General features: G+C 34.8%; 1 protein-coding gene across 1 annotated transcript in view; it reads left to right on the forward strand.

The window, feature by feature from the left end:
* LRRIQ1 (leucine rich repeats and IQ motif containing 1) overlaps nt 1–18,094 on the forward strand; it is a 189,091-nt gene extending 170,997 nt beyond the window's left edge. Inside the window, exons 23-25 of the mRNA XM_061125407.1 lie at nt 8,378–8,510; nt 11,246–11,306; nt 17,924–18,094. Of these exons, the coding sequence (XP_060981390.1) occupies nt 8,378–8,510; nt 11,246–11,306; nt 17,924–18,094 (365 nt within the window). The remainder of the gene's footprint in view (nt 1–8,377; nt 8,511–11,245; nt 11,307–17,923) is intronic.
* Nucleotides 18,095–23,818: the final 5,724 nt, after the last annotated feature.

Here is a 23,818-nt window from a genome sequence, read left to right on the forward strand (position 1 = left end):
ATAATAAAGTTAATCACATTTAGACATGTGTTATTCTCCACAATACACAGGTTTGTCTGCATGCTAAAAATCTAAATTCCATTTCTCAGAGAACATTAATCAACTATGACAATCATTCCTTAATCTTACCAATATTTATTGAACATCATCCTACTATGTATCACTTATAAAATGTGTATTCTAGTAGCTAAAACTGACACGTGAATAGAAGAGTAAAGTGTGATGTAATAAATGCTATCGTGAGGTCTCTATATTATCCATGGAGGACATCTCTAACCTAGTTTGAATAAGGAATGAAGTGTTGGAAGATCAGGAGCTTACTCTGAAGAATGTAAACTCCAAAGTAAGACCTGAAGTTAGAACACCATTGGTGAAGTATATAATCCCAAACACAATGTCTATAGGCAAACAAGATCATTTTTAGTAATTATAATACATCTGGGTGGTTGAGAGAGGAACTTATTACATGTGTCTGAAGGGATAAGGAATGCCATGCAAAATGTTTTGAACATTACCCAGACACAGTAGAGAATCAAGAATTCAACCTATGAAAGTGCAAATTAAATGGGTACTTTAGAAAGACCATTTGCAGTATGGAGCTATGTAAGTGGGAACAAGGTCAAAAGCAAAAAGACCAGTGAGAATGCTGTTACAGTAACTGAGAAGAGATGATAGTGGGCCAAATTACAATAGTGACAATGCAAACACCAGAGATTTGACAGAATGAAGAGAATTTAGGCGGTAAAATCTGCAGTTAAAGTGTGAGGAAGAATACTGGTTCAGTACAACACTCACGTTTCTGAGTTTTACACTGACAATGATGGTAGAATTATAGGAACTTGGAAAAGGTGGGCTAAAACTTGAGTTTAGCTTTTTATGTAATCTGTTTAAATTGTCTGTAGGATACCTAGTAGAGAGGCTTTGGATAAATACATTTCAGAACATGAGAGAAGAACTTGAAGGAATATCCTCTGACAGGAAACTTATAACCAAAGAACAAGATGGGGCTGGGACGCTGCGCCAGAGAAGAATGCTGAAACTAGAAGAGATGCCAGGGGAAGAGGAACCCTTGAAGGAAACTGAGGTTTAGACGGTAGGGCAGAGAGAAACAGGACAAGTGTGACCAAGCAAGAGTCAGAGGAAATAAGCCTTCTGAGAAGGAAGAAGTGGACAATGTATAATATTAGAGGAGTCAGTAAGAATTTCAAAAAGTGCAAAAGATTTAGCAGTGTTGTATTAATGATCTTGGCGTGAACAGTGTCACTGAAATGGTATAGGTAGGAAGACATATTGCAGTGAGCTGAGGCACACACGTCAGTCAGTCAGCAGAGACTCACTCCTTGTCAAAATGGAGCAGTGGAGAGAGGGAAGGAGCCGGGTATTAGTGAGATAACTGGCAGGGAGACTAGACCTAGTTCTGGATTAGATGTCATTACATAAGGAGTGAGCAGCCAAGGAAAACTCCAGAATATCTGGTCTGAATGACCTGGGGAGTCAGAATAAAAAGCAGACTCACTAGGATGATGATAAAAACATGCTGTGATTCTGAAGTTCAGCTGGATCTGAGAACAGGAATAAAATAGAGGTTGGTGATATCCAGTCCTCTAAGCTGCCACCCCCTTGAAGCAGTAAACACTGTGTATCTAGTTATCTGGGCTTCCCTTGTAGCTCAGTTGATAAAGAATCTGCCTCCAATTCAGGAGACCTGGGTTCGATCCCTGGGTCAGGAATATCCTCTGGAGAAGGGAATGGCAACCCACTCCAATATTCTTGCCTGGAGAATATCATGGACAGAGGAGCTTGGCAGGCTACAGTCCATGGGGTGGCAAGAGTCAGACTTGACTTAGCATCTAAACCATCACCATACCATCTAGTTATCCAGTTGACTGGCATCAAAGGCCAGCACAACATTAGGCATGGAATGAGGTGGTGAGGGTGGGGTGCTCCTAAATTCTATAGAATGACAAGCATCAACATCTGAGGAAGTATATGTAAAGGAGCCAGAAAGGAAACCCTTGAAGTCTGATGTTCCAAAGTCTCACAGAGAAGAGAGTTTTAAGGCAAAGTGTTCTGTGTAGTTGAATTCAGAAGGGCCAATGAAGATAAGGAATAAATGTGCTTGGTAGATAAGATGGTTTAAGGTCCTCATTGTAAGGATAATCTCAATTTGACTAAATTGGATTGCAGTAAATTAAGGAGGGAATGAAAAGGGAAGACAAAGCAGACTGAGAGAGTTAGAGTTCTCTTAATGGAATTTTGTTAACCAATGTATTTTAGTGTGAAAGACAAAATATTAGAAGAGTGTAGAATTTGTCCCTGAAATCTTAGTTATCATTTTATATTTATCAAATTGGAAGATACAACCTATAAATTATGAGAGGAAAAAAGTTCATAGTTTAGAAGATATTTAGCAAGTAGATAAATTTGTATGCCTAGAGAAAAATTTGCCCCTTTTGAAAATAGAGTAGAAATTAAAATCAAACAATGGGCAGGAGAAAATATTTGCACCAGTGGTAACAGATAAAGGAATTTGAATGGTCAGTTGAAAGCAAAAATGGAAATACTAGAATCCAGCAGATAATTGGGAAGAACAAGAGAGATACTTTATACTTTATATATTATTGATAAGAAATCATATGGAACCACTTTAAATTTTGCTAGCAGTAGAAATAGATAAATTAAGACTGTATTAGACAATATTTTTCTCAAAGTATCAACAGCTTTAAAATACTTAATATCCCAATGCTGACTAGGTACTTAGTGAAATGATTAACCTCATATCAGTTCAGTTCAGTTCAGTCGCTCAGTTGAGTCTGACTCTTTGAGACCCCATGAAGCACAGCACGCCAGGCCTCCCTGTCCATCACCAAATACCAGAGTCCACCCAAACCCATGTCCATCGAGTCGGTGATGCCATCCAGCCATCTTATCCTCTGTCGTCCCCTTCTCCCCCTGCCCTCAATCTTTCCCAGCATCAGGGTCTTCTCAGATGAGTCAGCTCTTCGCATGAGGTGGCCAAAGTATTGGAGTTTCAGCTGCAACATCAGTCCATCCAATGAACACCCAGGACTGATCTCCTTTAGGATGGACTGGTTGGATCTGCTTGCAGTCTAAGGGACTCTCAAGAGTCTTCTCCAACACCACAGTTCAAAAGTATCAATTCTTTGGTGCTTATATAGCTTGTGGTAAATTGGTAAAGGTTTTGTAAACTATTTGACAATATAGATTATACCACGTTCCTCAAAATATTCATAAATTCAGACATGTTATCTTTAATTCCACCTTAAAAATGGATTAAATAGAATAATTAAAAACCTTCATGTAACAAATTGGTACATCATAGGGTATAACCCCTAAAAGCACTTTCAGGTTTAATTTCCATTACATAGAATTCATTTGTTATAGTACTAATGGAAAAAATGCTATAAAACAAATCTATGAAAAAATGAACTACAAAGAAATGCCTTAAAAATGTTATTCAGTGGTTAGCTTTGAATAGTGGGCTTTTTGTAGATTTTCTTTTCTTTGACTTTTTACTTTTCAGTATTTTTAAGGTTAACTGTTGTGAAAATGTGTTATTTATATAGTAAAAGAGTTTAACAATTTATAAATAAAAAGTTTAACAATTTTAAATAAAATTAATAGAATGTGTGTCCTGAAGTAAAAACAGCATATATAGACTGTAGTAACTAGGGGAGAACATGGATCAAAAAGAGAACTTTTGTCTTAGGAGGATGGTACAAGAAATTGACAAAGACCTAGAAAAATAGGAAAGAACAGTAGGTAGGTAGTAGATTGCATTTTGAAGGCAGAAAGGTGTTTCTTCTAAAATCAAAAGGATTTATTGTGAAGTCTAACCAGAAAAATTCCATAAAAACATCTACTTCTGCTTTACTGACTATGCCAACATAGTCATAGTTTGTCAACAAACTGTGGACAATTCTTAAAGAGATGGGAATACCAGACCACCTGACCTGCCTCCTGAGAAACCTCAGGAGGTATGCAGGACAAGAAGCAACAGTTAGAACCGGATATGGAGGAGCAGACTGGTTCCAAATCAGGAAAGGAATAGATCAAGGCTGTATATTGTCACCCTGCTTATTTAAGTTATATACAGAGTACATCATGAGAAATGCCAGGCTGCATGAAGCACAAGCTGGAATCAAGATTGCCAGGAGATATATCAATAACCTCAGATATGCAGATGACACCACCCTTATGGCAGTAAGTGAAGAACTAAAGAGCCTCTTGGTGAAAGTGAAAGAGGAGAGTGAAAAAGTTGGCTTAAAACTCAACATTCAGAAAACTAAGATCATGGCATCTGGTCCCATCACTTCATGGCAGATAGATAGGGAAACAGTGGAAACAGTGACACTTTATTTTTGGGGGGCTTGAAAATCACTGCAGATAGTGGCTGTAGCCATGAAATTAAAAGACACTTGCTCCTTGGAAGAAAAGCTATGACCAACCTAGATAGTATATTAAAAAGCAGAGACATTATTTTGCCAACAAAGGTTCATCCAGTCAAAGCTATGGTTTTTCCAGTAGTCATGTATGGGTGTGAGAGTTGAACTATAAAGGAAGCTGAGCGCTGAAGAATTTATGCTTTTGAACTGTGGTGTTGGAGAAGATTCTTGAGAGTCCCTTGGACTGCAAGGAGATCCAACCAGTCCATCCTAAAGGAAATCAGTCCTAAATACTCATTGGAAGGGACTGATTGCTAAAGTTGAAACTCCAGTACTCCAACTCAAACTGACTCATTTGAAAAGACCCTGATGCTGGGAAAGATTGAAGGTGGGAGGAGAAGGAGACAACAGAGGATAAGATGGTTGGATGGTATCACTGACTTGATGGACATGAGTTTGAGCAAGCTCTGGGAGTTGGTGATGGACAGGAAAGCCTGGCGTGCTGCAGTCCATGGGGTTGTAAAGAGTCAGACACGACTGAGCAACTGAACTGAACTAGAAAATGATAAAGGTCTGTAAGTAAACCTGGTCACCATTATTCTTCCTAAATAAAATGCTAAAATCAAGTTTCAAGAAGTAAATCCTACTTTCTCCTCAGTGACAGGGGTAATCCTGAAATGGTATAGCAAAAGTCATTTGCAGAATCATTTCCTGCAGCATTTGAATGGCAGTATGATTGGATCTATCCAGCCAATGTCACCACTATGCTAGTTCTCTTTTTACACTGAATTCATGCCAATCTACCAATCCATGCTTTCAGGTTAAAAGAATATGAGTTGGACTCTTACAGTGAAATCTGTAATCTTTACTCGGGGATGGTTGTTGAGAAACTGGACTGAGTCTGATGTAAAACCACTTAGGGTTTATGGAGTGTTATTGCAGAATTAAGGAAAACTTTTCAGAATGAGCACTTTAAAAAGGGGCTATAGCAAGTATATGTCTCTATTTTCAAAAGCAGAAAGACGCAAAGATTATTTTTAGCTAAAAGTACACTTGCTACATATCAAGAGTAGGTAAAGTTCCAATTGTGGGTTCAGTTGATTATCAGGGTCACTGATTCCTCTCTGTCATTCCTTTCTGTCATTGCACTCATGGGTTTACCATTTGGTCTGATCAACCAAGAAAGGCAGATAAAACACTGGGACTCTGATGGAAAAGAAAAGTACTTAATGCAGTAATTGGGGTGGCAAGCCCAAATCTTCCCTTTGTTTGAGTCTCTTTTTTAGTTTCTGTATAAAGAAGGCCATTTATTAAAATGGTTTCTGCTCATGAATTCAGTGGTCAGCCTTTGAATGCAGAGTAATTGTTCCTTCAGTACAGCAACTATGGAGAAAGTGAAAATGAAAGTCACTCAGTCGTGTCAGACTCTGCGACCCCATGGACTGTATAGTCCATGGAATTCTCCAGGCCAGAATACTGAAGTGGGTAGCCTTTCCCTTCTCCAGGGGATCATCCCAAGCCAGGGATCGAACCCAGGTCTCCCGCGTTGCAGATGGATTCTTTACCAGCTGAGCCACAAGGGAAGCCCAAGAATACTGGAGTGGGTAGCCTGTCCCTTCTTCTCCAGCGAATCTTCCCAACCCAGGAATTGAACCGGGGCCCCCTGCCTTGCAGGCGGATTCTTTACCAACTGAACTGTCGGGGAAGCCCTGCAACTATGGAGGCAGTGGCTTAAATTCAGGAAGCCCCGGTGGTGCTCGTGCTAAAGAATCTGCCAACAGGTACACGGTTTGATCCCTGGGTCGGGAAGATCCCCTGGAGGAGGAAATGGCAACCCGCTCCAGTATGCACGCCTGGATTAGGCCATGGACAAAGGAGCCTGGCTGCAGTCCATAAGGTCACAAAGAGTTGGACATAACCGAAGGAACTTAGCATGCACACAGGAAACAAGGGATATGACCATTTTAGAAAGGCAAGATGTCATGAGAAGTTAACAGGAAGTTAAGTAATGTAATTTAGAGAAATAAACATCTTGACTTGTAGCTTTTCTGAGAACTGGACCTTGTATCTCTTTGGACTGAAAACTAGTCATTTCACTAGTACCACAGCAAATCTTAAGGGAAAAAAAAAGACATGATAAATGTATCGCCTTAACATAGTCAAAACAATAGATGCTGAGTGTGTATACATGTGTGAATGTGTCACTGCCCATGTACCTAGCATTCAAAATAAGCTTCACAGCATGCCTCATTTGTCCTCCAAACAACCTGCAGATAAAAGATGACTTTCTATGTTTGAATATCTATAGTGAAAGAATCGTTCATCTGTTAAGACGTGCCTGACTCTTTGCAACCCCATGGACGGCTGCACGCCAGGCTTCCCTGTCCGTGACTGTCTCTCAGAGTTTAGTCAGACTCATGTTCATCGATTCAGTGATGCCATCCAACCATCTCATCCTCTGTCATCCCCTTGCCCTCCTGCCCTCAGTCTTTCCCAGAATCAGGAGTCTTTTCCAATGAGTCGGCTCTTCTTATCAGGTGGCTAAAGTGTTGGAGCTTCACCATCAGTCCTTCCAATGAATATTCAGGGTTGATTTCCTTTATGATTGACTGGTTTGATCTTCTTGCTGTCAAGGGACTCTCAAGCGTCTTCGCCAGCACCACAATTTGAAAACATCAATATTTTGGTGCTCAGCCTTCTTTATGGTCCAGTGTTCACATCCATACATGACTACTGGAAAAACCATAGTTTTAAATACAGACCTTTGTCAGCAAAGTGATGTCTCTGCTTTTTAATATGCTGTCTAGGTTTGTCATAGCTTTCCTTTCAAGGAGTCAGCGTCTTTTAATTTTATGGCTGCAGTCACCATCTGCAATGCTTTTGGAGCCCAAGAAAATAAAATCTGTCACTGTTTCCACTTTTCCCCCATCTATTTGCCATGAAGTGATGGGACTGAATGCCATGATCTTGGTTTTCTGAATGTTGAGTTTTAAGCTAGGTGAAGCCAATTGAAAGAATAGTTCAAATTAATAAACTGACATTTTAAATACCAGATTTTAAATTGTAGAGTTCTTGTGAGTTTAATTACCATGAGTTAGTTTCAGTAGGTACCCCCTCTCTGGTGTACTGTCAGTGAACCCTACAAAACTAACATGTCCCTAAAAATTGTGATGGCACCAAAAAAGAAGTCATCTAAAAAATCAAGTCTATGGAGAAGTGCTCTAGAACAACAGGTCTTCATTGTAACTCAAGTGTGTGGCATTGATGTGGCAGCAATGTCTGCAGATCCTTTTTTTTTTTTTAATAATATGAATACATATACTATATTTAAGTGTAGCTATAAGGGTTGGATTTTTCTTTTTATTTTTCTAACTACTCTATTTTCCTTTATATTTGTTACCTTGTATTCTCACCTGGCGTAATATCTTGTTTTGCATAGTTTCCATACTTGTCTTCATTGTTACCCTTTCCCCTCTCCATCTTTGAAATCATTGCAATGGCATTAGCACAGGTTTCCTAAACCTAATATAAATGATTTTCCTAACTTACATGTTGTACTAGCTTATATAAACCAAGTTTTGTTTTATACAAAATTACAAATCTGTTTTGAGTATCCTCAATATAAATTATAAATTCTTCATATGGATAAGATTGTATGAGAACAGTCAGATTTTAAATTCTGCCTAACAAAAATAATTATTTCTATTTTCTAACTAAAACACTAAAAAGCCCTCTAGAGTGTTGGTTTCATTAAAACAACTCTGCTTTTCAAAATAGGTGGGTTTGAAACTCAAACAGGAAAAGTACTTAATCTATAAGTGACTGACCGTATTTTTCTTGCAGATGATTTAGCTCCCATGACCTGTCTTGTTTTTCTCTATCTTGTGATAAAATTGTTAGCCTAGATTAAACTGTGTGGCCAAAATTTGATTTCTTTAAAAAACAAATAATATTTTCACATTTTTCCCTAGATAAGGAAGAAGACATTATATATAAGGATACCACTGCAAATGAAAAATTAGAAAGGAGTAAAGAATATACATACCAGTGGCTTCATACACAGGTTGGGGTTCTTGAAACGACTGGTTCCAGAAATATGAAATGGTGAGGTCATCTCCCTTAAATTAGATTTTTGTATTGCAAACACATCTTGAAAAGTGAAACCTAGGTTAATTATGCTAAAACAAACATGACTTTATATAGCCAAAGGCCAATATACTACATTACCAGACTATAAATGGCCTCTTATATAGAATAGATTTGATCACTATGTTTTTCACAATAAAATATTCAAGAACTTAGTTTCTGTAATGCTTAAAAATCAACACAAATGTTTGATGGTGATGATGAACCACACAAATGATTCTACTTTATAAAGTAAAAAGCATGGTGTCTATTAACTGTTTATAAATATCATCTGTATTGATGATTGTAGTATTTTATTTTGTGTTATTTTTATTATCATTTATGTTTGGCAGTTAATATTAAACTCAACCCTGATCCTGCCACTTTACCAGTCATGTAACTGATTTTCAGTGATGTCTCAATATTTCAGTTCCCTCCTCTTTATAGTGAGATGATATCGCTCTTTCTCACAAGAGCGAGGTGAGCTCTCAAATTGAGGTTATCAAATGTTGATGTCCCTTAGCAGCAAAAAAAGGTGCCTTTAACCTAATAAGTAGTCAATTAATTTTTGTTATATTAATGTATGTATTAGTTTTCTAGGGCTACCGTAACAAAATACTAGATTGCATGGCTTAAAGAGCAGAGATCTATTTTTCACGGTGTTGGAAGCTGAAAGTCCAAGATCAAGGAGTCAGCAAGTTTGCTTTTTTGGAGGTCTCTCTCCTTGGCTTGCAGATGGCTCTCTTCTCACTGGCTCCTCACATGACCATCCTTCCACCTGTGTTACCTGTGTCCTAATCTCCTCTTTGAACAAGGGCACCAGTTATATGGGATTAGGGCTTACATCTTTGAACTCATTTTACTTTAATTGTCTCTTTCAAGGCCTTGTCTTCATAGAGTAATTTTCTGAGGTATTACAGATTAGAATTTGAACATATAAATTTTGAGGGAACAAGATTTGAACATATAAATTTTGAGGGAACAAGATTCAGTCCAAACAAAACATAAAACACTTATGTACGTAACTACTAAACCAAAATTTTAAAGGAATAAAAGTCTGGAGATAATATTTTTGAAATATATTTTGTTTAATTAAAGTACAGTTGATTTACAATGTCATGTTAGCTTCAGGTGTAGAACACATATATATTCTTTTTCACATTCTTTTCACTTATGTGCTCAATCGCTTCAGTCGTGGCTGACTCTTTGTGACCCCATGGACTGTAGCCTGCCAGGCTCCTCTGCCCCTGGGATTCTCCAGACAAGAATACTGGAGTGGGTTGCCATGCCCTCACCCAGAGATCACCTCTTCCCAACCCAGGGATCAAACCCAGGTCTCTTGGGTCTCCTGCACTGAAGGCAGATTCTTTACCTACTGAACCACCTGGGAAACCCTTTTCTTTTATAGGTTATTACAGAACACTGAGTTTTATTTAGTTTCCCATACTATACAGTTGTCATAAATTTTTATGACTTTCACTGTAGCTACATATATCCACAAAACAATTTTTAAAAGTGCTATTTAAGCATTTTCAAATAGATAAACCAATATGAATCTAAATATACATGACACTTTGGAAACATTTCCAGGAGTTGTGGGTATTAACTATTTAAATGAGTAACAAAGAAAGAAATCCTACAGTTATGAGGTCTAACACTTAATATAGCAGAATGTTATAAGGTATAAAAATTAAACCGTTTTTATAATATATACAAATGAAAAAACCTTCATATGTAGTCAATTCTATCCATATAATTTCTTCAATAATATGGGGAAAAGTGAAAAATAAAAGTGAAATTAAAACGTTTCAAAACCTGGGTGGTTATATCCTATTTCATTGTGAGTAAAGAAAGTAGGAATAAAGCAATCAATAGTTGAGGTTTTTTTTTAATTTTGCTAAGTGTTCCTATTGATGCAAGTACAGTTTGCTTTATGCTGGTATTAATTGATTTAGCATAATTGATAACAAGATATTTTTAGGACTATAACCAAATGTAGCATAACTCATAGCTTACCATCTATATTAACCAGATGAAAGAGGTCTTCTTTAGAGATTTAAAAACATCTGTGCAGATAATGTGAAAAATACAAACAAAACATTTCAGGATGTATTTTTAAGATACTTAAACATTTAACAACACCAGTTACTCCTTAATTAGTTATATTTAAACATATAATGCAACAGGTGATTATTGATGGACTTTCTCTTTTGAAAACATAACATATAAAGGAATATATAAGTAATAATATTTTAAGAAAATTTTTTTTCAAAAACAGAAGTTCTTGAAAAGCCAAATACCAATGCTCTAGCCTTAAACAGAAGTTAATTGTGAGCATTAGTATAATACATTAAACATACCAGAGCTATTTTAAAAATAAGAAGTTTTGCCTTTCTAAGTAAGATATATAAGTAGATGTGGTACAATACTTATCCTTTCTATAATTTATTAGCTAAGACTATTGGTACTTTCAGATTTTTTCTCTGTGTATGTGTTTATGTTTGGCAAATTTAAAATTTATGTCAAATTGAATTTTAAAGTAACTATGAAAAGACATAAATTTGTGTATATCTTTGCATTCACCTAATTTAAGAAAACAATTATTTCCATTTTGTGTATTATTGATTTTTCCCAGACTTTTCACTGGGCATGTTTTTCATAGTCTTCCTCTACATTGGGATAATAATATGATTTCTGTTTCTGTCACTATGCAGCAATCACTTCTTGCCTGAGTTAGATCCAGACGTACTTAATGGTGGAAGAGTCCAGCTTGTGGTAAGAAATGTGTTTAAAGTTCAGAAAAAATGTTGTGGACAACAGCATTCAACAGATGGGACTTTAAGATGTGTCAATAAGTAGTACAAATTATGAAAATACCACACAGCTGTGTCTTTTGGGGATAGTCTCAAAATATTAAATATTAAAATAGTACCATGTTTTCTTGGCTTATAATATGACTTTAAAATATGATGTCACCTTAAAATACATAGTTTATCTGGTAGATTTTAAAATAACAAGATGCTACTCTTTGTCCAGGTTGGATGCATGAGACAAGTGCTAGGGGCTGGTGCACTGGGATGACCCAGAGGGATGGGATGGGGAGGGAGGTGGGAGGGGGGTTCAGGATGGGAACACATGTAAATCCATGGCTGATTCATGTCAATGTATGGCAAAAACCACTACAATATTGTAAAGTAATTAGCCTCCAACTAATGTAAATAAAAAAAAAGATACTCTGGGCAAGAAATTATATAACAATATTATTGTCTAGACTATTTTAAAAGGAGGATACTTGAGGGAAACAGCAAAGCACCCTCATGACTCAAAAAATCAAACCAGATAAAAATTAAAAAGTAGTTGTGTATTCAACCATTCTAAGTAGTAAAGTGTAAATGGTTGGAGTGTTAGGAGCAACCAAATTCTAACATGGTGACCAGAGTGTGTGTATACTCTTGACAGTATAACTCATGTGCATTTCAAGCATCAGCTGAAATGTATGCTATCAGAGTAAGCCTATGTTAACAGAAGGAGAATGGCCAATATGGAATCTGGAGAAATAGAGTCCCCAAACAAGAAATGTTAGTGTTTACAGAAATTTCCAGAAAAGAGGGTACCCTGACCAATGACGGAAGTGTGTGGCCTCCTTGGCATGTGAAAATGAAGGGCATCAAATAACCCTCACTTTATGACACCTTCCATTTATATCAACCAGTGAATATTCCTTGCTCAAACTTTACATTCACTGAGAAAACTGATTATAAGTTAACTTACGATGTAGAATTTAGTATAAAAAAAATAATGTATTCTCTAATGGGAAATAATATTATCATATCCAGAGCAGTTATATTCATCATTCTCATGAATAACTCATTCAAGGAGTTTTCATAAAAGAGGAGAAAAATTAGGACAATAGTTAAAATTAATGTGCTTATGGAAATATTTACAGAAGGATGCACATATTTGAAATAATCACTAAGCAAATATTTTCTGGCATTTTAATAGAAATCCCTCTGGCAGAATGACATAGAGATTACCCTAGGAAAAGTGGTACCTCAGGCTATTAGCACCCTACATATTATTGACTAACACTCTCACACAGATTTTTGAGTAGCCACTTTGGAGCAAAAATCAGGAATATAAAGTGCCAAGGAATGCCACAATAAAGGAAGGGATATTACATTTAATTATTATACTTCTAAAAATGAAAGAAAACTGATTGGGTAGATTACTAATCAAAGTGGTTCTATGAGATTAACCCTTTGACATTAATCTTCCTACATATCCCATTATATCACACTACCCACAAATGTATGATGACTATATAGCAATGATAAATACTTTAAAAAAATATATTGAAGAACAGCTGAACACAAAACAAGGTAAGTGGTAGTAGTAGAACAGACTTTTTTTTTTTAGTCAAGACAGGGGAATGGATCAAGGATTTATGCTAAAAGGATCCTGGGCTAATTGAAGGCCACGTTGTGTGGAAATCTTGCAAGGTGTTGGGGAATGAAAACACCCTACTTGTAGGAAACTTGTGCAGATAATTGTACAACTGGGACCAGGCCATAACTAAGGAAAATCTTGAAATGTTAAAAGGCTGCAACAGCTGCTACTATAAGATACTCAAAGACATAAAAATACCATGCATAATAAAATGACAGAAAATAATCAAACAAAAAAATGATCAAATTTTAATTGGAGATGGATATGCAAATGAGGCTATTATGCATTCTGAAAATAAAAAATAATATCTTTGAAATGAACCCTGGATTAGACAGCATAAAAGAATTAGGGAAAGTTTATCTACAAAGGAACAATAGATTGACAGTTAACATCATATCAGAACAAGGCATACCAAGAGATGGAGTTATTTCTTAATATAGGGATAAATATAAATCTCATCTAGAATACTTTGTCACTGAGCTTCAAAAGTGAGGACAGAATTAGACATAGTCAAACATTCAAATGCTGGGTTTTGAGGAAGCTAATAAATAATATCTCTGTCTTCCAAATAAGATTAAAGTTATTGTATGATAGACAAGAATGAGAAAAAAGGCAAACAATACTTCCAAATATATATCAGAAGGCATGTCATAGATGTAGATAGATCTATGTCATAGATAAGACAATTGCATTGCTTATTAAACTTATCCTCCCAAAATGCTAGCATTTTCCTGCAGGAGACACTCATAGTTCAATTTCTCCAGAAAATATACTCTGGGATTCTGATATTTGAATGTAGGGTGTTTATTGGGGAAAGCTCTCAGGAACAATTCCTGTGAGAGAAGAAAAAAACAGGATTAAACAGAAGGAGAAGGTGTACTGTAGTAGAGTTAAATCACAGATGTTAACATTAACATGTGCAAGGCCCTTACAATTATAACCTATCAAACAGTGCTTATAAAAATTCAAAGACATATACCATATGCATGAATTGTTATTTTTTAGTCAATAAATTATGTTCAGTTCTTTGTGATCCCATGCACTGTAGTCCACCAGGCTTCTCTGTCCATAGAATTCTTCAGGCAAGATCCTTGAGTGGGTTGCCACTTCCTACTCCAGGCATTTTCCCAACCCAGAGATTGAACCCGATATCATGCATTGATGGGCAGATTCTTTACCACTGAGCCAGAGAGAAGTCCTAAAGAAGAGTACAGCCACTGTAAAAAAATAAAATAAAATAAAATAAAAGGGGGTCAATTTCTCATAAAGTTAAATATATACTTATTTGACTCAGCAGTTGTGCTCCTAAGCACTTTTTCTAGAGAGATGAACTTATGTTCAATCAAAAACTTATACATAAATGTTCATAATAGTTTTATTTGTGATAGCTGAAAAGATTGGAAATGACCCAAATCTCATTCACTGGGTGAATGGTAAACAAATGGTAGTACATACATACAACAGATACACAAAATGGAACACAAAACAACAAACAAGAATAAACTCATGGTATACACAAAGATGTTCATGGATCTCAAGAGCATTTTGCTAAGTGAAAGAAGACAATTTCAAAATGTTGTATACTGTATGATTTCATTTACATAACATTATCAAAACTATGTAATTATAGTGATGGGGAATATATTAGTGGTTGCCAGTTATTAGATTAGGGGCAGGTATTACTCTAAAGGGAAAACAAAGAGGTTGTTTGGAGAGATGGAATAATTGTCTATTCTAATTGTGGTGGTAGTTACATGAATTCATACATGTGATAAAATGTCATAGAAGTATAAATAAACCAACAACAAATAGTGCGTGTGAAAACTGGTGAATGAGGTCTATGGTTTAGTAATAGTATGGCACCAATGTCAATTTCCTGTTTTTATTAATTGAACTTGAATTATACAAGATATCATTTGGACAAGCTGTGTGGAGGCTATATAAGTAACTCTTAGTACCAATTTTGCAGCTTCTATGGGAGTTGTAAATCAAAAAGAAAATTTTTGAAAATGATTGAACTTCATGTTCAAGTTCTGTGCATTTTATTACATGTAAATTATAGCTCTATAAAGCATGTAAAGTGCCTTCCATGCCCACATATGTTACACAACAAGGCCTCTGTCTTATTATATAAGAGAGGGGTTTGCACAATGATGACAATGTATTATGAATGGAGGGGTATGCATACTTCAGCTTTCTGCAATCAAAGAGAAAGATATTTTTAAAGCACTTGTATTACGTCTAGAAATAGTACAATGATGTGGTATGTTCATAGCATCTACAGTAATTTTGCAATAATTAGCATATTATTCAAACAGTTAAATGAACTAGATCTGTATTTCACAGATGTAATGTACAGTGAAAGAAGCAAAATGCAAAAAGAAGTTAGGTTAATTTTGAAATAACATTCTAAAAACTTTTGAATATGCTTATTCAAAACATATGTAGAAATACTGAAAAGTAGCTTACAAGTGAATTTCACCTTATAATATTTTATTTCTCTTTTTAAAAAAATCTGCATAATAAGTAAATAGGTATTTATTTTATGTGTGCTGCTTGTCTTCTAAAAATACAAAATTTTAAAATAAATGTTTAATAAAATCCTGTTTGTGAAAAAATCATAAGAAAGAACTGACTGTTCTTTATTAAATGGAAGAGATTCTCTACTTTAAATTAAGTCTCTTGGTTTGGAGGTGAAGCAGGATCCACTTGCTTAGAAGTCATGTTCCAGAATTCATACCACTCATTTCATTGTGCAAATATGGGAAAAAAGAATATTACAAACTTTGTAGATGAGGCTACAAACATGACCTGATCAGAAGACAAAGACCAAGAGTTTTGCAAAGTCACTATTTAAATATTTGCTATTGCATTGCACATAAGAAAATCCTGATCTGACACAAACTAAAAACTGTTTATCATGTTATAACTGTGAAGAATGTTTAATATTACAATGTTTTGGGATTAAACATACAGTTTTGTAGAATAAGTATTAAAAGCAAGGTCAATTTTATTCTATTTTGCATGTATAGTATATCCATTTTACATGACATAGGAGAAAAGATATATTTTCTTTATGATTTCTCTACTCCTTAACAGTAAGAGGAAGGATGATGTTCAATTTGAAACCAGTGTTTTCACAGATAGAATTTGAACATAAATACATATGTTGCTGAGTCAAATATGCTCCTAGACATGTAACTAGCCTCTATGAAATTTCTAGGTTTGCATTTAAGCTGTGAGGTGGCACCATTGTGAAAGTGTGTGTTATTGTTAAATTTCACTTCTAAATTTGATTCTGTTATAATCTGGTTTAGTTAATAACTGATACTGTTTTCTGTTTTGGAATAAACAATCTTTTGGATGTTAATGGCTTAGATGATAACGATTTTTGGAAGACATGTTCACAAATATTTTCTTGACATGTAGGTATCATCTTGTCTGGAGGAGGGTGAGATTTCTGCTTTTTAAGTAGGCATAGTGAAATTATCCTTAAATTGAAGCAAATAAAACCTGATTTTAAAATTCCCAAGGCTTATAGTTAAAGCCTCTTTAGTCAGCAGGAGGGTCCCTTATGTGGTTAGCATGTTTTTCCTTATTTTGTAACTGATGTCACCAAAATCTTGGTATTGCTTTGATAGTCCCCCCTTATTCCTGATTGGTTCTTGTGATGTCTCAGAATTGATGGAGCTATAGTAATGGGACCATTAAATACATACCCTTGTGCACTAATGAAATAAAATCCAGAAAGAATGTATAACATTTTTCATCATAAAAATTGTAAGTATAAATTGTGAGCCAGTTGTCATTTCACTTGAAACAGTTTTCTACGGAGGTTTTTTTGACAAAACAATGGTATCACTTAGCCAGGTGCATTTTAAAAAGTGACTAATGCCCTAGAATGGCTTCTTCTCTGAGTTCACCAATAGCAAACTTGCTTATTTAACAATGAGAGAAGGTGGAAGGGGGGGGGATGCAGACATCTGAATTTGAAGGAAGATGATCTTTAGGTTCTGGTTTCATGAGTTTTTGTAGCGCATCATATAGGGATAGCTTTGTAACCACAGTGACGGTTTGATGGTTTTATTTTACTCTAAATTTTTCTCACATCAGATATTAAGGACAATGCTTTCTCACAGGATTTCAAGCATCCTGTGGTTTGGGTAAAGTTCCAGCTACTCTGAGGCCACTTTGCTTTCTATCATGACATTTTCTCCCATTTAGGGGCCGAATCCTGATAAATCCTTACTTAATGATATTAGACATTATGTAAAACAATATTTATAGCCAAGAGGTGATTCTTTTAACTCTTCAGTTCAATCCAAGATAGTAATAAAACTTCAGAGAGCAATTTGAGATGAAATAAATTACTTAATATATATGTCCTTAAAATATCTTGAAATTTCTATATGTCTACCCTTACTCCCAAATTAAACTGAACATATAGTATTTTACATTAATAATGACTGTAGTGAGAAAGTAGAGATCTTTCGTGGCTTTGTAGTATACAAATATGGGATGAAAGGCATTTCAGGGAATTTTATAAGTGGTAAAACATGAATATGGCAGAAAATAATCCAATGTGACATTTCTAACATTCAATTAAAAATTAAATAATATCCTTGGTAAATAAGTGATGTTAAGCTATTTAAAGTTTCATCAGTTGCCTTTCAGATTGATTTTCATCAAAATTACTGTGCTGAAATGTTTTCTTTTGTTGTACAGACTCAAATAGCAAACCTCAATTTTAAAATCGGCTCTTATTTGCAAAAAATGCTTTGACATAGTGCATTTGTTCTGCCTGGGCAGCAATAAAGGATTGTGGTATCATTTTGAAGAAGGTTGTTTGACAGAGCCTGTTTGTTTATTTGGGGTAATGTGAGCTGCATTCAGAAAATGCCATATTTTGTTTCATGATTGTATACATTCTCTCCCATTGCTCCCAGGCAAGACTTGTAAGCAGAGAAGACACGGATTTAGACCTTTTTTCCATGACCAGTGGAAGTGCTTTGTCTGTGAAGACAGAAAAAAAAATTCAGGCACACAGACACTCAGCAGGATCTTCAAGTAAGTTGTGGTTTCCTTCAGAATTAATTTCAAAATCACAAATGAATTGATGGAAACTAATGCCAGCAAGCATTCTTTTACAGATAAGGGGTAGGATGCCAGCAACCAGAACTGCCCAAAACTATCCATTTGAATTTTTTCCTTCTCTGAATGTCTTCTTTTGATATAAACAGAATTAAATTATTTCTAAAATTAACAGCATCAGTTTTTATTTTAATTCTATTCTGTGACTCAGTGATTTACTCCTCTACCCCCCATGGATCATATTGAATTCTTTGATCATTTAGTTCTAAAAGAATTTGTTTAGGTTAATTGTAAAAAGTTGGATTTATATATCAAAGTTATGTGTTTTGGCCTTTTTTCATTAATTTAATATATATTGTAAGTAAAGTTTGTTTTGAAGGAAATTTTTTTTAAATAGCAGACTTTAGATAATAACCTTATACTGTCAAAGCCATGCACTTAAAAGCTATTTCCACTGAATAGATGACAGTTTGTATTTACTAATGATGACTTTCTACATTTGAAAACTTGTCACCCATTTATTAATTTGGTAATATAACTATATATATATATCATGGTTTCAACAAGAATTACAAAGCAATTCTTAACTCTGAAAAGAATGTAAACATTTAAAAATTATCTGTATCTTAGGGTATTTGAGAGTAAGAAAGCCTAAGTTTTTCAAACTCTTCATTTAACTTACACTGTAAAGATAGCAAAACATTTTCTAGAGTATTATGGTATATTAACACAAAAGATGGTTTATTTAATATCATATTTTGTTAATTTTGCCAAAGTATAGTAAACCTCAGAAGACCACATATTAACTTACACTTCATTTTAAGTAATAGTTATTCTATAAAAAGATTTATTACTCATTGATTTTATGATTATATACACACAAAGTCAATATTTATTTGAATATGAACAATTCAACAATCCAGATAGTGCGCTTCAGATAAATGAAAACTTCAAAATGATTCTCTGACTTTTCCTCCAGATGCTTGGCATTATTAGATTCCAGTCATTTAAATCCATTTATATGTGTAAATTTATTTTAATGAATTTTAATTTTGTTTTTAAATAATTTTAATATATCTAACTTACAAATATTTCCCAGAATCTGGTCATGAAAGGTTGCTCTGGTCAATATGGTTGAGAAACATTTTAGGTTAATTCACCTATGTAAAATTATTCTTTTAATACAAATTTTCTACAGCAACAAAATGTGGTAATAACATCAGATGTTTTATATACATATATAAAACATTTCATAAGGAATCAACCTGTGCTACATGTAATAGTGAATAATGCCATATCCATTCTAAGCATTGTATATTACAAACTCATATGATACTGTTTTGAAGTAGTGTGGGTAAAAATAAACAAACCTAATAAAATTTTTACACAAATTACCTTTTCACTTTACATAATATCAAAGCTTCTGTTTGAAATGTACTATATGAATGTTAAAACATAAATAACTCAGTAAGTCAGCAACTATCCTGAAATGCACAAGCTTCATCTTTCACTTACATAAAACTGAGTTATAGATTATAGAGTATATAAGATCTTTATTGAGAGTTCATTTCTTAACACTTTCTCTCAGAAACTGTAATAAGGCCATTCACACTGTAGTTTCCATTAGTCGTCAATAAGTGACATTATTGCAAACACTACTAATGACTAAGTGTTCATTAGGTGACAATTTAAGACAAGCCACTTTAGAAAATATTTTTTATTAAATAACAGAATGAATATGAATAAATACTATTTGCCAAATTCTTGTCATACAAGTTTACTGTAACATCTATGTAATATAATGGTGAAGGATATGACCTCTGACACCAGTTTGCCTAGATTTGTATCATAAGTTAATTTTCTCATCCTTAAAATAGGAATGATACCTACCTTATAGAATTATTTTAGGATCAAAAATAGTGCATTCACTTCTAGTAGTCATGTATGGATGTGAAAGTTGGACTATAAAGAAAGCTGAGCACCAAAGAATTGATGCTTTTGAACTTTGGTGTTGGAGAAGACTCTTGAGAGTTCCTTGGAGAGCAAGGAGATCAAACCAGTCAATACTAAAGGAAATCAACCCTAAATATTCATTGGAAGGACTGATGCTGAAGCTGAAACTCCAATACTTTGGCCACCTGACGCGAAGAACTGACTCATTGGAAAAGACCCTGATGCTGGGAAAAATTGAAGGCAGGAGGAGAAGGGGATGACAGAGGATGAGATGGTGGCCTCACCTACTCGATGGACATGAGTTTGCGCAAGCTCCGGGTGTTGATGATGGACAGGGAGACCTGGCATGCTGCAGTCAATGGGGGCGCAAAGAGTCGGACACGACTGAGCAACTGAACTGAACTGAACTGAGAGAGCATTCAGAATGGTATCTGTCTCAAAATAAGTGCTTAGTAAATGTTCTTTGTAATTGTTGTAAAAAAGAAAAATCAGTTGAGGTAAGATATTGAAGTCTGTAGTATCTAGTCACATGGCTAACTAGCTTGGCTTAAAAGAAATGTCTTAATAGTTCTTTAACAGGAAAAAAAAATGGCATAGCTTATTATACATAGAAATCTTTTAACTGTCAGAGTCTTTGTGTCCTAGGCCCCCATGGCACTGGGCCAACCACTTAAAGTCTCAGTATTTTGAAAGCTCTTTTCCTCCAGCTTTCTCTCTCAAAATCTTGTCACCTTATTAAAACTAAAATATTTCTTTCAGCTTCGCAAGCCAAATCTAGAGAGTAGTTTATGGGTTACAGCTATAAAACTTTTTCAGCCTTTGAACTTTTCTAGTTATTTCTCTTTCAATACTGCTATAATATTTGGAACACATATTCTTTAGAAATAGATACATTCAGGTTTAAAATTCCCACTCCACTATCACAGATAAGTTGTGTGACCTTGGGTAAATTATTTAACCTCTAAGAATGAGTTTACTCTCTATAAAATGGAAGTATAATGTCTATCTCATGGAATTTTAGTAAGGAATAAATAAGTAAAAATATACGTAAAGTATGGTGATGCATTGCCTAGTAATAAGTAAAGACTTAAAGTATTGTTCTTGTTGTTTATATTGTTGGTTATTGTTGTATGTGTTATGTTACTATTGTATTATTTTTAAACAATTTCAAAGTAGAGTTGTCTTCCTTTTCTGTGTATCAAATAATAGCAGAACTATGCCATCCATATAAAGTAACAATGTCTTAGAGAATTTCCTAAGGTTTTTGTTCTTTTCCTTTTAGGTCTTCCTGCCCTCTTACATGAGGCCAACGAAATCTGCTACCAAGTTTTCTAATCTATATTATGATTTGAAAATAGATGAAATAGGTCACATTCATATTTTTAAATGTGCCATTATGAAATGACTAGGCAAAAAAATTCCTGATTTAAACTATATTTAGTTAAAAATATTTGATATCCTTAAATGATTTTGGTTTTCTCAATTCATTTCCCACTTAATACTTAAAATAAAGGATGCATTACAATAACAATAACTCTATTGCTCTAGCAATTTAGAGTTTATCCAATTTCTTTTAATTGTCTTTTCTGACTTATATGATTATTTTTCTTTGATAGATAATATAAATGAGACTTAGAGTGTTTATTTATTTGAACGTTGGCACCAAAAACTTAGCAAAGGAAAGCAACAACTTGAATCCATCTTTTCTCATTCCAAACTCAGTGCTATACTGTCTTCTGTTCTTCCTTGGGCTAAAACATGTAGCTTAGTAAGAATATAGTTCCTCTTATCCATTCATTCTTTCTGGAGCCATTTATTGATGGATCATTGCTCGCTATACACCTAATTTTGGTTACCAGTTGCCTTCTTCATATTATCTCTGCACTTTCCCGGACATATTCCATTTTCAAAGTTAGCCAGATACTGAGAATCCAAAATTACTCTGTAATAGTGTATAATCAACCCCATATCAGCTTCTTCTCTGAGCATGTCTAAACTCTCATGAAATGTAAGCCCTTATAATATGGTACTGAATTTACTGAATATGGAAAAAAATATTTTTCAAAAGTAAAGTTGCTAATGTTGTTGAAATGAAGAAGGCTTCTTGGAGGCAGTATACTTGATCTGTACCTAGACTGACATTTGGGATTTAAGTAAGGGGGAACAAAGTGGAAATAAACCATCTAAACAAAGGCAAATGGTAAAATATGAATATGTTTTTGTGAAACGCTGAGAAGCCTGTCTGGACCAGAGGTCCCACACACTGAAGTGATATAAAATAAAGTTGCATTAAAAATGAAGCCTAGTTTCAAAATAAGTTTGAAAATATAATGGAGGAATGGGGCTTTTCTACTGCTAATGAGAAACTAACAAATATTTCTGAAAATACCCTATTATATTAGAAAGCCTAAAATCAGTTGAAGAAAGACATTCTGAGTCAATCATAACATTTTACAATGCCTCCAGTATATTGACAAAATAATTTTACAGCTCTTATCTAAACAGATTAATCTGACTATCAAAAGTACAAAGTGAAATACATGGTTTACTAGATGACAGTGCCCAATATGGGGATTGAAAGAGTAAAGGTGGTAGCTAAAGTAAAAAATTTCAAAGAGGACCATTAACATTTATTTCAAATTTACTAAGTACATTCCATTAACATAATTTAAAGTTTGCAAGAAAAGAATTATTAACATGTTATATATTCATGTATTTCTGTGTGTGTGTGTATATATATATATATATATATATATATATATATATATAATTTGTACATAGCTGTAGTATATACATATAATATGCATTTTTAATCCCTCACTGAGTAAACTTAAGATTTAAATAGTATTGCATATATCTGTGGGTCATTATATAAACCTCATCATGGGCACATGCCAAAGAATTGATGCCTTTGAATTGTGGTGCTAGAGAAGACTCTTGAGAGTCCCTTGGACAGCAAGGAGATTAAACCAGCCAATCCTAAAGGAAATCAATCCTGAATATTCATTGGAAGGACTGATGCTGAAGCTGAAACCCCAATACTTTGGCCACCTGAGGTGAAGAACCAACTCATGGGAAAAGACCCTGATGCTGGGAAAGATTGAAGGTGGGAGGAGAAGGGGACGACAGAGGATGAGATGGTTGGATGGCATCACCGACTCAATGGACATGAGTTTGGGCAAACTCCAGGAAACAGTGAAGGACAGGGAAGCCTGGTGTGCTGCAGTCCATGGGGGTCGCAAGAGTTGGACATGATTTAGCAAATGAACTGCAACATGGTGAGTGCAAGCAGTCGCATGCCTGCAATAGGTAAAGCAAGGTACAGAATCATTAAGCAAGTACAAAGATGGATAGGTACAAGACTTAGAATAGCCAACACAGTGTTGAAGAACAAAGTTGGAAGACCAAAACATCCATGGGAAAAGCAAATTAAAATGAGATACCACTGTACACCTATTATCAATAGAATTGCCAAAATCTAGAACACTGGCAAAACCAACTGCCAGCAAAAATGTGTAGCAACAGGATCTCATTCTTTGCTGGTGGAAATGCAAAATGGTACAACCACTTAGGAATACAGTTTGACACTTTCTTACAAAAGTAAGCATACCCTCACCATATGATCCAGCAGTTATGCTTCTTGGTATTTATTCAAAGAAGTTGAAAACTTACAACCAAACAAAAGCCTGTGCATGGATGTTTATGGCAGCATTATTCATAATTGCCAAAATTTGGAAGCAACCAAGATGTCCTTTAGTGGGTGAATGGCTATATAAACTGTGGTACATCCAGATAAT

This window comes from Dama dama, chromosome 3 (assembly GCF_033118175.1).
Source record: "Dama dama isolate Ldn47 chromosome 3, ASM3311817v1, whole genome shotgun sequence".
Classification (NCBI taxonomy): Eukaryota; Metazoa; Chordata; class Mammalia; order Artiodactyla; family Cervidae; genus Dama; species Dama dama.